Below are 16549 nucleotides of genomic sequence, written 5' to 3' on the forward strand. Positions count from 1 at the left end.
CAAAAATAAGAAATACATTCTGGTTTCAAACCTCTGCAGGAACAAAAACTTATATCAATGACCTGAACACGGTAAAGATCAGCTTTTAATGAACTCCTAATACAGTATGGATAATTATTACGACGCTGTGGTCTTAAACTAAGTAACAGAAAGAAACAAAACCAACAAGTTTTGTAAAACTTAACAGATAATTTAATTATCTATGCTATAAAATGCAAATTTATGAGGAAATGACAGTATTGAGAATTAAATCAAAGGTAATCCTAAAAGTTCTACCATAAGTCTAAAAGAATATAGTTTTTCTAATGTATTCCATGTTTTGAATGTACTGATGTACCACTACCCTTGAATGAGCTCAAGTTCCAACAATCTTGTTGTATCAACAAGACATTATACAGTGTGTGTGTGTGTGTGTGTGTGTGATTTGGATTTTTAACAATTTTTCAGTCATATCGCTACGGTGTTTGCAATGTGGCAGTTTGTAGTGATTATTTAGCACTGGGGCATCATGCCGCAAACATGTACATGTAGCATGATGTCGCATCCAGTCACATTATCCTGAGACCAAACCGACCAGTCCTAACACTAACCTCTTAATGCTGAGCGCCTAGCGATGCAGCTGTTAGTATCATTTTTATAAATCTTTAGTATGAATGAGTCGGGGTTCAAACCCGCGACCTCCCATACCCAAGGTGGATGCTCTACCACTAGGCCACCGGAGCGGTTGCATTGTCCAGAGCTCCTTTGAATGAATTCACAATAATCTCAAAATAACACTTTGAATAAACAGTCAGATAAGCACATTGTAATAAATAATTTAAATAAATGGTTCCTCTCAAACTAAATCTAAACACAACATTAAATACCTCTGCACATAAAAAAGAACACTAACAATCATTGAAAGGGAACAATTGTTCACTACTCCCCTTATATGCATCTCCACGACTCTATGTTGCGGGATTATTTGTTACCATTTTGTTCGTGATAAACATAGCTACTGTTTGTTTATGTTTTTTTTTTCTGGATTACACTGTAAGAGACATTGCTCGGAGCAGTTATGCAGTTTTATTAGATCATTATTCATGACAAGCTCTATTTCAGCACAGTAAGGGGATGAACAATGAAGAGATGAGTCATCTGCAATACGATGAGTGAGAGAGAGCTCATGCCATCATCAATATCGTATACATTAATCAGAAAACAAGAACGACCCAAGTACGGATCTTTGTGGCACACCAGCTTTTATAATCATTTCCCGTGAATAAGTATCATGCAAAAGGATCGTTTGTTTTCTATTACTTAAATAACGATCAAACTATTTAATCATGTTACCTGAAACACCGTATTCATTCAATTTAAATAAGCCTCTGTGCAAGACCCTATCAAATTTTTTTGATAGATCATAGAATACAGTACAACAATTTTGTGACTGTTCTAGTGAATACCATATACTATGATACATTTCAATAAGTTGAAAAACAGTGGTATGACCAGGAAGCAATCCTAATCGATACTTATTAAAACGACTGTTTTTTATGAAAGCAATTATATTACTTGTTTAAAAATGCATCTTTCAAATGTGTTTGCTACACAGATAATTAGAGAGATTAGTCTATAGTTGGCAACCTCGTGTGGCTCACCATTTTTGGAATGGGAAGACTATGTGCAAGTTTCCATTTATCTATAAATGTATTTCCTTTCCAAAAATCATGGTGGTGCTGCTATTGTATCACTGACGCCTGTAAGTATTCTATGACTTACGCCATCAGACCCAGAAATGGAGCTAATAGTATTTTTATTTATTTATTTTTTCAGTAATAGTAGTTTCGTTTAGGGTATCAGAGAATGTATTTTGAAAATTAGGGACAGGAACATTACTATCATCAATAGTTGAAATTGAAGTAAAATAGTCCTTTGATACGTTAGCCTTTTCCTATTCATCATAGATGCAAACCGAAATATTATTTCTTGGATCTGTAAATGGTAGAATATAATTTGAAGTAATTATCTATTTCAAAATGGATTTTGTAATTTCTAAAATGTTTTAGAAGCATTTTTCATAATCTAAAATATGTGCATCAATATTATCAGTATATTGCTTCTTAACGCACTTTTTCATGTTGTTTGCTTTATTCCTGATTTGTATGAATTTATTCCAGTCAATTGGACTACCACGATTCATAACAAATTTGCGTGCTCTGTCATGTTTCTTAATTGGCAATCAAACCACGGTTTATCGGTTGGGCGAATTGTTTCAGTTTTACAAGAAAAGAAAAAAATTGAGAATTCTAATCGTTTGGCCGTGAATGTATCCGTTACAAAATCAATGTACCTTGGTGTTAACAAAAGATTAGTTTCTGTCATCAGAGCGTTTGATTTGTTAAAATCAACTTTGCTGTAAATCCAGACACGGCGCATGCAGGCCGTTTGGAGGTGTACTTGATTGCTATATTAGGAGCATCGTGATCACTAAATTCTCTATCAACTTTTAAGATGTTTGTATGAATTATATTTGTACAACTACTTACAAAGATTGGATCAAGCCAAATTCTGGTAGACGTAACTTGTGTAGGATTTGTTATCACAATGCATAGACTATATCTTGCTTTTAAATTAACTGAATTTACAGAAGTAGAAGGAACAAGTAAATCAGTGTTTTAGTACCCCATAAGAATAATATGTTTATACGTAGTCGCGAACGATATCAGTTAGAGCTTCAAAATATTCCCAGAAATTGGTTTGAGAGTTGTTTGATTTGTACCTTACCCCTAAGGTTAATTTATGCGAGGGTAACGTAATCTCAAGCGACAAAAGTTCAATGTCGTGACAGCCAAAGTTAAAATCGTTCAGACGTTTGCAAAGTAGATTGATTAAACATATACCATGATGCCGCCTCCTTGACAGTTTCTACCTATTCTAAAAGGTTATTTAAAACCATAGAGTTAATTACATCATATGGATGCTAGAATTTAAATGTGTGTCACATTAACATAACATTGAAAATTCCTCCGCTATACTTGTAAGTAATTAAGATTTTGTCGGACTCTCCTAATATTCAAATGAAGTAAAGAAATTTCATTACCCTCGATAGGTCCGGGTTTGTTTCTGTGTTCCCACAAAGAGTTAGAGTGACATCATTCAAATGAATGGATTATTCTTGATATGTGGCAATAGAACTAATGCAATTAATTGTTTATAAAACGTATTTCGAAACGTATTTGTGATGCTGATTTTCATGGCTTTACCGCTAAACATTGAACAGTTGTTGAATAACCTTATGTAGACTATATGCTGCGGTATGGAGTTATCCAATATTATTAGGGATTTCATTATATGTTAGGTGTTCTTCACTGCGGCTATTCTCTTTGAGGACATGATATGGTAAAATCATAAACACAGTCTCATTGTACAACACCGTGTTACTGGCATTGTGCATAGAGAGGGATTCAACAATAGATGAGTATATGCCTATATTTCAAATTCATTGATAATAAACTGCATACAATCAATGAATTCAAGCCGTCTGTTCCATATTCTTCGCTGTGTATTTTGTTTATTTTAATCTCTTTGAAATTCATTCATGACAAGATGTTCATCATACTCAAACAAATTACGAAAAATGACTAGAATGTGCTTTGAGGTTTGTTTTTGACGGATTAATCCCATAATTAACTACAATTTATTGGTCAATTGCTTGCTCGTTATTCTTTTTATGGCAAGCTTTTAAGTTGTAGTGATCGAATGATATGTATTAATTCTAGTTTTCTACATTGAATTCTTGCAAGTCTCCAATTAATATAGTTTAAGTATTTATTATTTAGTTTTTAGCCTTATTTTATATTTAAGTATTATTTTTTGTTCACTGCTTATATATATATATATATATATATATATATATATATATATATATATATATATATATATATATATATATATATATATATATATATATATATATATATATATATATATACATACATACATACATACATACATACATACATATTTGGGGATGCTTAAATGGAATTATTCATGTTGATATTGTTTATGGCCATGTTGATAATGATAAGTTAAATAATGTGAAAATTTACAACTTATGAGCACGCAGAAAAAAAAAACTGTAGAAACAAAGTGAGTAATGAGCAGTTTTTCGTTATTACTCTTTTGTACCTAAAAGCTGTTTTAAGAAAGATTTTGTAACAGGAACATGTATACCAAACAATGGCATTAGTTGGGATTAATTATAGGATAATTAAAAAGGTGTGCGAAAGTGGTAATAATTGTAAGTCAGGTAATTCAACAAGGACTGGTTTATCTTATAAATTTGAATCTAATAATGAACTACTGGAAGAATATAATAGACCGGAGCGTAAGAAAAAAATGACGATGAGCCGAACATAGTTAAGCTCATAGCTATGAAAAAGTACCACACAAAACTTGTATATCATATGTTTGTGCAGCGAAATTATGACAATAGGATCAAAGTATGTAAATGTTTAAAAAAATTAAGTAAAAAACAATTCAACTTTTCCTCATATGGCTCAAATATCTTTCAGTTGATGCCACTAAAACACTTGTGTGTTCATTAATACTTTCAAGACTGGACTATTGTAACTCAATTATGTCTGGTTCATCTCAATATCTGCTCCAGAAACTTCAAAAAGTTTAAAACACAGCTGCTCGGATCATACTTAGGGTACCACGATCAGAGCACACCTCCCCGCTGCTCTGTACCCTACACTGGCTATCCATTCGATCCAGAATCAAACACAAAATTTGTTCTCTGTGCTAGGTTTCACTGTCGGACTCTAGTCCAACATACCTATCCGACCTCACCCATGTGTACACACCAGCAAGATACTTAAGCTCCTCTTCTGACAATCGTATACTCATTATTCCCACTATGAAAACAAAGTCATATGGACAGCGTTCTTTTGCATACCAGGGCCCAGCAACATGAAATGAATTGCCCACTGAACTTTGACACAAAGACACAGTGATCACATTCAAGAGTGCTCTCAAAACTCACTTATTTCGACTGGAAGAACAAACTTAAAGTCCTAATAATGTTTCCTACCTTAAATATTCTCAGCATGTTTTTTATGTTTTTTAATTTCATAGTGTTTGTTTTTTTAATCATATAATTATATGTTTTTATCTTATAGGTGTTGTCTAATGTTGTAAAGCGCTTAGAGCTTCTAAAGATTGGGCGCTATACGAAGTCCTCATTATTATTATTATTATATGGTTCAGTTCTACCAATCTTTCGGGTGTAGCCAAGAATTAAATTGTGAACCATACCCTTTCCATTTAAGAAAATTCAATTTCGTCTTATAGTCACTTTTTATATTTTTAAAATTCGAAATATCTCTTAATTCGCTTTTTGTAATTCAGGTTCATAGCATATAACCAATATTCTATTTCAATTACACTTTGAATTAGAATATCTGATAATATTTTAATTTCTTCTGTCCAGTTTGGAGTACATAATTTAACAAATTTATATTGTTTCTTAGATATACTTGCCATGTCACCTATTATGTATTTCGGCTTTTTTTCCCCTTTTCTTTCTTTCTTTTAAAATCGTAGTTGCTACATAGATAAATCAGTTTTCTATTTCCATTTTTCCTGGCATCTCTATGTGTCATTGTAATACTCTTTTGTCTTGCATTATTATATTTATTTTTAATTTTTGTCCAAACATTAAAATATTTTTTTGTGTTTTTGCTGTATTGTACTTCCACATTTAGTTTTAAGACTTCAATTAAATATTCAACAACCACAGCCTTTCCCTCATTCAACGTATGATATGATTCAATATGGCTATCATACAATATTTTCTAAAACTTTCATTATAAAATTAAGTTTCTCGGTTAACACTAAACTTCTTTTTTCTTGTTTATTATAATTCATATAAAAGCATTTCCTATAATATTTCCAGTTTTATTCTGAAGTGGTGTTGTGTTGTTGCTCATGCATATTTCCTATATTTGTCAATCACAGTATGTAAAAATATACCCTTTATTATGCTTACTAAATTAATGCCTATCAACCAAATTGGCCTATCGTACTGAATCTATTTTATCTGTTATTTATCTGCGGCAGAGTTAAACTTTTTATCAGGGGCTTATGTAATTCTTCAACACGTTTTGTCTTCGACTGCTAAGCCCAAGTCCATTTTCTTGATTAGCCTAAATCTAACTCATGCTTAAGTTTTATGATTAGTTTCATAATTACCTTTCTGTTCTTACTTTTTCTAGTATTGTTATACCAGGTCCACCATATCAGTAGTATGATGCTGTGAAACCGTGTCTTTGGCAAGAAAGCAAAAATTTTCATCTGTATCTATTTTACCACCTGTTGGTTTTTATGGCAAATTTTATATTTTCATTATTCAGTATATAACAAAGAAGTTTTATTACATTTTATGAATAGTGTTCCCGATAAAAAGTGAATAAAGGACGACCTTTTCTCTTGTTCCTGGCGATGCCATTATTTTCCAAAAGTTTTCCAGAAAGCTATAGTACAAGATAACCTGCTGTCTCCGGGACTAGAGGTGACATAGGAAGAACCCACTTTGTTTCTATAATTGTATCCCTAAAATTTGTATATCTTCGCCATGGTCTCTGCGTTATTCCTTTGTAATTCATTTGCAACTTTTATTAACCTCAATTTATCTGACACTTGTAATTGTTTTTGTCAAGTCTAACAGCAACCGTTTTTATGGCATATACTTTTCTTGTGTTGTAAGCCATTGATGCTAGTATACAGCATTAAATTCGTGTTAGCGGGTTTGTAAGTGTAGATAATCCAAAACCAAAGGTTACTTTTGATGTTGTAAGATGGTAGTATATTTCCTAACATCTGTGCAGTCAGTGCTTTTAATAAGAAATAATAGGAGAAAAATGGAACCATCTTATTTTTTGCATGCTTTTGAAATTTCGTATTCAAAATTAAGTTTTCTTGTTTGCAATAATAAATTTCCTTATTTGTATTTTAGTCAGAATAATTATATCATAACCATCTTTTATTCTGAGTCGCTTTTAATAGCATTGTTATTGACTGCATATTTAAATAATCGTTTTTTAATATTTCCTTTCTCTTCAATTTAATACAATAGGAGTTTTGGCAGAACCTGTTATAATATATATAACATGTTTATACAATAACATTCATCTTTATCATTTATTGCATTAATTTTAAGCAAAGGCGACTAAAGATAACAGCATAACAATGGCTTGCAGTATAAGCTAGGAGATCTCCATATCGAAAATTGCCACCCAAACTCCCATGTAACCTCAGTGTCACAGATACTCATTATAAGTTTATTCATCCTGCTTGCTAGTATCAACAGGAGTCCCTCTAACTGACTGGCGCTATATTCAAAATTAGACCATTTCTTCCTTTTCACATCGGATTGTTGAAACCATGTTTGGTATTCTTCAGCCATAATAAGGTTTCCAAACTAGCGGCGGTGGTGGACATAATGGCTGTCAACGTGGCACGGATTTCATTTAGGACCAAGAAGGCTTCATATGTATCCTTATGGTGGAAACCCTAGGTTGATGTGACTTAACATTTTTCGAGGAGCAACGACAACAAGATTTTCAAGATGGATGTCATAATGGCCATTTTCGATATCAGACTGACACTATTTCTATCCTGAGAAGTCACTGGCTGAAAGCACAATGTCAATATGACCAGCCAACTAGGAGAAGTAGTAATAACAATATTTTCAAGGTGACCATTGTGGCAGTCCTAGTTGAAGTCTGATTGGCATCATTTTCAGTTACGAGTAACTAGACATCATATTAGTCTTTCAATGAAAATCCCATGCTGATATGCCATTCATTCAGGATAATTAGTGATAACAAGATTTTTGTGTTGGTCTTCGTGTTTAGTAGGCTTAACGCCATATTTCAGCATATGGCGGCCATTACATTTGGTGGAGGAAGAACCTGTAAAAAGACTCGTGGAAGAACCACCAATCCCCCGAAGATACTATCAAGTTTTCTGGAGACTCGAACTCACACGGACAGAGGTGAGATATATAAATGATCAGTAGACCACTCAGCCATCCGGAACCCCTGGCACCATTAACAGCAACTAGACTACATCGGAGGTTGTGTAGTATAAACATCACGATGATACAACTATCCATTCAGTGATAACAATATATATTTTCAAGATGGCTTCTGTTGTAGCCATATTGGACAGCAGATCGGTATAACTAATAATAAATGATATCATAAGAATTCGTTTCACAAAACCCCATGATGTAATGACCATCCATTCAAGGTAATGGCGACAAATATATTTTCAAAAGGACCGCCATACCGGATAACTAGAAATCAAGAAGTCTTCAGGTGAAAACTCCATTACAGCATGACTTAATGTTCAGATGGACTTGTGATAACAATATTTTCAAGATGAACATTGTGGCGGTCATAATGGAATCAGGTCGATCCCATTTTCATTTAAGACCAACAAGACATGACAAGAAATATTTTACTGAAAAATCCACATTGATATCAAATAAGTAGTGGTAAACATAATTTGATTTTCAAGATGGCCATTGTGGCGGCCATATTGGATATTCAAGCGGCATGATTTTCATTTATGACCAAATAGACCATGGGATGAATGTGCGTCTAAAGTTCCGTGGCTATTCTCGAAGTAGTTTAGGAGGGGTAAGGATAACAAACATGTCCTAATGGATGCACGACAGATTGACCACCGACAACATACTATACCAGGGGTGGGCAAACTACGGCTCGCGGGCTGCATGCGGCCCGCCAAGGGTTTTCATGCGACATAGGAACAAGTCATCATTCGCACTGACTCTGTTTATGTTACTCTGTTTATCAAATAAATGTGCTTCTTTTGAAGTTTAAGTTTTCAAATATTAACAACATATTAACAACTGAAAATTAATTATGATGTTATTTAGAAAAACCTTTGTTTTTCCTATTTCAAATATTATTTATTTTACTTAATGAACTATGCGGCCCGCGACAAGATGTAAATTTGTGTATGCGGCACTTGCACTGGAAAGTTTGCAGACTTCTGTACTATACCATAAACATCTTGGCTGAGTAGCAAGATCAAAACTGCTTACCCTTGTGCTAGTGTCAAGGTATGTGTACTTATTTACAATGTCTTTAAACATTATACAAGTTCTTGAATAATCTCTATTTGGTTCTGCAACATTTTAATGTGATGTCCGCAGAAGATATTGGACAGTGTGAACTGTAGCGAATTTCGTCATAAATTTGCATTATTAAATATAATATTGTTTTCATATTTGTAGTAACATCTGGCTGCACTCTGAATGCTATAAACACGTGTCCTGGAAGTTGTGTTGTGTTGTGTTGTGCATATTCTCCATGTTGGATTTAATTAATTAGCGTTATATAGTTGTCTATATATTTTCATCTTTTCAAAATGCATCATTTGGTAATGCAGCAACTAATTTTGTTTCGGCAGCGACAATTCAAATGTCAGTATCTATAAGATAAGATGATTAATGTTAAATATACCTGCAGTGCCAGTAGCAACTGCTGCTGTTCTCATAATATATTGGTCTGGCAGATTTCTAAAATAACATTATGGAGCGTTTAACAACAAGAAATACAATATTTATATGATATAGATCAAATATACTACATAATAGTGAAAAAATGACATTTGTTTGTCACCACTGGTGAGAATGTCTTTTTGTAAATGATTAATATAACACCTGTATCTATGCCTGTCAATCGCTACTCGAAAAAAAAGCTCATTTAAAATTCGCATCGTTATCATCGTTAGCCGCAGAACAAGCGCCAGCAGCGGGAAGCCATTCGGCCCTTGTCATAAATCTTTTAAAAGAAGCATTTCCAATACCAGTATTTTTTTACACCACGACAGTTTGCGGCTGACGATGCATGATGATTTCAGTATGATACTAGTCCTTGTGGCAGCTATAAGGTCACTGATTCAATCAAATTATCATCGATCATACATTTGGCACCGAGAAAGAGACTATGTGTTATTAAGTGGCAATACTGCATCAATTGGTTTATAAATTACTGGAAGATTCGCATTTGTTTTCAGTCTACCTCTGATTTCAATAAACACCATATGTAGTAGCATGTATATATCTTTATCCATAATTTATATGGTGTTTTGACCATTCTTACTTATACCATTATCATTTCGCGAAGGTATTCAACATATTCCAATGTCCTAATTGATTCATCAGTTGGTACATCTGCAAAATTAATCAGATATCATGATACAAAATTGTGTCATGTCTATATAACGTTTTCATTCTTCTGGCTGGCATCAAATCTGTCAAGATGTCGAATGCTGATTTAATAATATCTTTTGAAAAATCTTCTAAGAAATATTCTACGTGGGAACTTGCATTTTATGGTTTTAAAGTGTTGACTAATTATTATCAAAACAATCAAATTGTAATCTATTTGACGATATAGTTTATATACACGTTTATTATCACGGTAAGCATAGCATTTTAGTCCTAATTTTTGTTCAGGCTGAATGTATAATTCTGCCAAAATATTTTAGTGGTCAGTTTTTATATTCTTGGTCAATTAATTTCAATATTCGAGTCACGGTCAGATTTTAGTTCCAATTGTTTTCCTTCCGTTGCTGTAGTTTGGTTCTTATTCTTACTGAAAAGGGTTTTGCACTCCAACTAGGAGACGACAAATAATATAACATATGGTCATGATAATAAACCTGCAAATTTCAACAAAATTAAAACAAACGTTAGATACTCCAAAGTGATATCGAAAGGGATCCGATCAGCTCTGTATTCCCTCCCCCCTCTCTACCATGTGTTTTTAATTACTAACTATCAGCAATAACAACACAAAAAAATTATATAGAAGTCATCCAATAATAAATTTATAAACCATTTTTCATGGACCTATGAAAGGTAGGTTTGTAAAAACCACAAAACAAATTTAAACAAGTTCCGAAGTAATTCAAAATTAAAACACATAAAAGAAGGACAGTCGTTTCTATCAAATGCGCCAAAATTGACACTTGACATGCTACTGACAAAAGCACCAAACCACAGAACAAAATTGAATTCCAAATTGACGGAGCCTGAAATTAAAACTCGAGAACCAAGGACAGCAAAAATGTCATTAGACTACTTCATTAACAAGCTATACACACCTACAATTGCCCCCTCCCTTCCATGATTGTAAACAGTAGATACTTTGTAAAGAATATGGGAATGCTCTAAAAAAAATATGCGTTATACTGACAAAGGTAGTCAGTAAATAAATTGGAACTATTTGGTTCAATACCTAGCATGCATAGTGTGTTTGAAAAAAGTATTAACTGCACACCGTTATTTGCATTTAAAGATATCCACTTGTCAGGGAAAAACATTTAAAACAAATTAAAACAAAAAAAACAATCAAGGAAGTGTATTTTTCATGGAACACCTGATAACTAACCTCAATAAAAAGAAAAAAATTCAAAGGCTTCGTAAATATTCCCATAATGTCTTTACCATACAAGAATGTATGTCTAACTTTTTTATTGTTAAATTCCGACTCTACTTTGAGGATCTGCAATCGGCGTTTGCTCTGGTCTTTCAGTCATTTTTAATATAAAAGTCTCAAGGTGTTCAGATTACATGCGTCAATTTTATTTAATGAAACGAAATATCAAATGATCTAACTAATGCACACGAATTCATAAACTAAACTTCAGCCTCAGTCAAGTGACCATATCTGGATTACCATTTGAAACTCCAGAAAGATATATAAAAGCATTCCTTTTTAGTGGCATTCGATAGGTAAATTGTTATAAACATCTCCACGGGAGATATCGAGGCAAAGAATTCATACCTAAAAATGCGTATTATATCAGAATTTATATGTATTTTAAAAATTAAAGAATTGAAAATTCGGAACGAAATCTTCCTCAGCAAACATATAAGAAGAATAGTTTATCTAATAAAAACGAGTGCAGGTGTTATCGAGAATATAACAGAGCATTCAAATATACTCAACACGTGAATGAGGACAGCACCTTGTGACTCAACACTGACGGATAAAACAAACTAAAAGCTTAGCGTGACCTAGCTTCATGGTCTTATTTTAAATTAAAATATTATCTGTATATATACATGTAAAGTCGATCATAAAGATGTTCAGCTGAAGATATGCAGTAGGAATCAACAGCACAAAAATCTCTAAAAGTTTATAAAAACTTACCTAATATACTGGTATATGTCTAGAGTGAACATAACCCAACTTCAGTAGAGCTCGTATAATCTTTACATTCCGTGAAGCCCTTATCACATGTGTTCTACTTGCTGGCTGTAAATTAGGACTACACAAGAAGATCCTGGTTCCAGAAGTCGTTATCTGTACGACTGGAATGGTACATTCAGTACACGTGTATACTTGCACATCCACAGATTTCCTATGTACTTATGAAATCGATTGGTCATCGCAACACTCGTTTGCTTCTCTGATAAAGTAGTTTGCATCACTGCGCTAAGGGATCAACCATTAATATTTGAAGGGGGGGGGGTAAGGATGAGGTGGCTTATTTGCATCCAAAGTAGCTTTACATATATTCTTACTCTGATTTGAAGTAGAAAGAACTTGTTATATCCGTTATGTAAAATTTATAAAACTATTTTGCCTTCAAAGAAAGATATTCTGGATAAAAAGATAAACACCCCGCCCTACATTAAGTGGTCTGTCCCTAATAGAGAGTGTCTACTTCCGCAATGCAATCAATCCCTTTTACTGCCAAGCGTTAGAAACATAGTTTGTCATGTTATGGTGTACGTTAATCATAGTTATAGTGTACTAGTTATTAAAATGAATTTAAATGAATTTAAGTTTTTAAAAGTTGTACAAATGTGCATGTGTATTCCTAACGCAGATAAATTAGGTTTAGTAGATACGTTATTGATGACAGACGAAGATGCAATAGGAAATAGTCAAATATAATACTCCGCATAACTGTGATAAGTGTTGAAAAGATCTTACCGGTAAAGTCAAGGATGACCTGATTAAAGTATAATAGCGCTGAGGGCCTCATATATTTTCTTCAAATAGTTGTATACCTTATTCATTGAATCCAGTCTTATGTCCCTCTGTGTTCACTATCTTAGGACGCTTAAAACCATGCAGGTATTGTAATCACTATCATTTTATTCGCATGGCAGCTTGTCAACGCTATGTCATGAGTTCACGAAAATCCCCATTAATTTAGCATATATGTCTTTATACTGTACGAAAAAGTTTATACGCGTATATGTGTGTGTTGTGTGTCATCGCATGAGACTTCTTGTACACTTATATTCCTTTATCCGTCGGAGGGTTATAAAAACTAGTTAAGCTGAAAAGGGGAAAAAAGAAGACAAACAACGTATTAAAGGAATACTAAAAACTCATAAATTGGGCAGTAGCTACAAACATTAATATTGCAAAACAGTATGTTGTCTTTGTTGTAGGGAATATTAAACATCAAAAATGTCGTCGTCTCCTTACCTCAGGACAAGCCTTGTCGACAAGCAGCAGAGGGGGCGAACAGACCAAAACAGTTTTACAAGTAACCCCTTCCACGGAAACTATTCTCGATAGAAGCGTTATTTCGTCGAAATAACACTTTTATTCAGAAAACGAGACAAAAAAAATGTCTTGAAAATGCTTTGTATTTCCGCTGATATAACGCGAGTTACTTCAATAAATCCGACTCGTATCCGACATAATTTCCACGGTGAGGTATCATCGAAAAATCAGGTGTAGTTTGCGCCCCCCTGCTGCTACGAGAAAACATTTTTATGTTAACGGAATTAAATCATTGATAAATAAATAATGGCAAATATCGGAGAAGCACTCACAACTAGATTGGCACGACAACGACTAGCCGCGATTAAAAAATTTATTCCGGTCCATGATTCCGTTAAAGAAAAATTACGAGCAAGACAAGAAGCGCGAGTTGAGTTTGCAACATCTGCGGAGGAATTATTTAAGCCTATTACAGCAGCTACTGGTGAAGTTAAAACTGCAATTGTAGGAAAACCTGATCCTGCTGACCCTACCAAAACAAAACGAGGGTTACTTCAAGCAATAGAAGAACTTAAACAGCAACAGGCAGATGAAGGTGCTGTAGTTGATCCAGGTGCCGCCGGAGTAGTGACAGTTGCTAAGGAAACATTTATTAATAAATTTACCGAAGATGGTATTACTGAGATAAAAAATATTCCACTTACTAGCGTGGATGAACTTAAGGAGTTTTCTACTTGGATTGTCTTAAATTATCCTAACCGGCAAGAATTTCTAAAACCAGGAGCTGCCTCGGGTATAACCCAGGCTGATTGGAGGGATTATGTTTACAAAGTAAACCGAGGTATTTCTCGAATATCTAGCACTGATGATACCTATAATTTTATAAAAACTGGCGTAATTGGGGTTAATAAGGAACTAAGAGACCAACAAATGAAGGCAAAGGAAAGGGAAAGGCAGGCAAAAATACAGGAAATGGAAATGAAAAGGCAGGAAAGGGAGGAAGAAAAGAAGAAAAAAATACAGGAAAAGGAAATGAAAAAACAGTCGAGACTACAGGAGAAGAAACCACCAGCTCTAAAAATAGACCCCGCAATAACACTGCCTGATCCAGTGCCTGAAATTTCATCACCTGAACAAATGGGGGCTAGCGCTCCTGATGATGATTTTACCACTCCTGTTTCGTTGCCCATCCCCCCCGATATATCAGAAGAGGAAATACTGAAAGAGAAACTAAAAGAATTAAAAAATGAATTAAAAAATTTAATTGATGAAAAAGAAAAATTACAAGAAGGAATACCGAAAAAGAGTACCGACTCTAAGGTAAAAAAGATAGAAAAGAGGGAAAGATCTGTAACTGATGAAATTGTTAAAACATCAGCAAAACTAAAGAAAAAAATGGGAAAAGGATACACCGGTCGCGGATATAACAACCACATCTGTCCTGACAATATCGTCAATGACGTATCACGGTTAGAAGTTCTCATCGGAGGAAAACGCGCCGGAAACAACTCTCCGGAAATTATAAATGAAGCCGCAGATATCTGTCAGAGACTATTTCAGCGTGGCATTATGGATATCGGCGTTTACCGGGGACTCATTGATGAACTCGCAGACGGTTACCACAGCGACTAGCAAATTTAGTTAGAGAAACAATAATTAAATAAAATGATCGTGCACAATTCTCAACCTAGACACGCTAGCGTGTTACCAGTCCGCGTAGTGAACTCGCGATTACCAGTCTACAGAGCAACCTACGGAGATGGTCTCGGTGATACAGTTACTGGTTTGTTTTCAAGAATAGCCCCTAAGGTGTTACCGATTGCAAAACAATTGTCGATGAAAGCTATTGATGTTGTCAAGGATAAAGCCCTTGGATCTGTTGGTGATCTCGCCGGGAAGGCATTCGCGTCAATCAAGGATAGACTGTTACGGTTAACTCGTAGATCAAAAAAACCGCCACCGGTGAAACTGGCCAGTACTGAACTTATGTCCGCGGACGTCAGTAAAGTAATAAATCAGGCTGCCAATCAAAAACTTGCAGAGCTTGTAACCCAAACACCCGAACAAATAAATACAAGCCTGATATCAGGAAGCGGATTTCGTTTTAGAAGACAATAATTTTATATAAAATGTTCAAACGTGTATCTGATCCCGCGTTCGACATGGACGCACCAACACTCAAAGACGAATCCGTACGCGATTATCAGTATTATTCTTACGAGGCACGAACACCTGATCAACGGGGCCGAATTGAGTTGCAAGTCCAAGACACAAGTAGATATTTCTTGCCCGCGGAAGCATTTCTTGAATTTGAAGGTATTATTTTAAAAACTGATGATACCGAATACAACCCTGATACCCGAGTTGGGTTTGTTAATAATGGTATTATGGCGCTGTTTAGAAGTGCCTCATATAGTATTGATGGCCGCGAAATTGAAACGATTCAGGATAATGTTGACGTTGCTACAACAATCTTGGGATTAGCACGATATTCAGATGATTACACTAGATCAGCTGGCCCAACAATGATGTTCGCTAAGGATAATTCTGATAACTCGGATCATAGAAACGTTATTATAGGTCCTATAAGAGCAGCAGGAGAAGCAGGAGATACAACCGGAGTACTATCACCAAATCCTAATCACAATCTTGGATTTGCTACGCGTAAATTAATGCTATCAGGAAATCGCAAAGATTTTTCATGCGCAATTCCGCTGTCTCACATTTTTGGGTTTTGCAGAAATGTCCGAAAGGTTATTTTTGGAGCCAAGCATTCAGTTGTACTCACCCGAAAAGGTGACGACAATGACGCTCTCTGGCATCAAGTAGCTGATACAATTGCTAACACGACAGCACTTAACGGTAAAGTAGTATTATCAAAACTTGCACTGTGGATGCCAGTGATGTCCCCGTCGCTCGCTGAAGAACAACGATTACTTTCTTTTATGGACCAAGGCGGCAAATCATTAATATCATGGTTAACAACAACAACAGAT

General features: G+C 34.6%; 1 protein-coding gene across 5 annotated transcripts in view; it reads right to left on the reverse strand.

Moving 5' to 3' along the window:
• The window catches only part of LOC149805701 (dopamine receptor D2.L-like), a 61395-nt gene extending 48175 nt beyond the window's left edge, over positions 1-13220 (reverse strand). The window contains exon 1 of one of the 5 annotated variants that reach the window (XM_089950354.1): positions 13029-13220. In XM_089950354.1, coding sequence (XP_089806480.1) covers positions 13029-13080 — 52 coding nt within the window. In that variant the 5' untranslated portion in view covers positions 13081-13220. Of the gene's footprint in view, positions 1-12239; positions 12610-13028 lie in introns of those variants that run through there. The other 4 variants (XM_089950357.1, XM_089950359.1, XM_089950356.1 and 1 more) reach the window with 4 other exon arrangements.
• Positions 13221-16549: the final 3329 nt, after the last annotated feature.

This window comes from Sinohyriopsis cumingii, chromosome 2 (assembly GCF_028554795.1).
Source record: "Sinohyriopsis cumingii isolate HCF-2022 chromosome 2, ASM2855479v2, whole genome shotgun sequence".
Lineage (NCBI taxonomy): Eukaryota > Metazoa > Mollusca > Bivalvia > Unionida > Unionidae > Sinohyriopsis > Sinohyriopsis cumingii.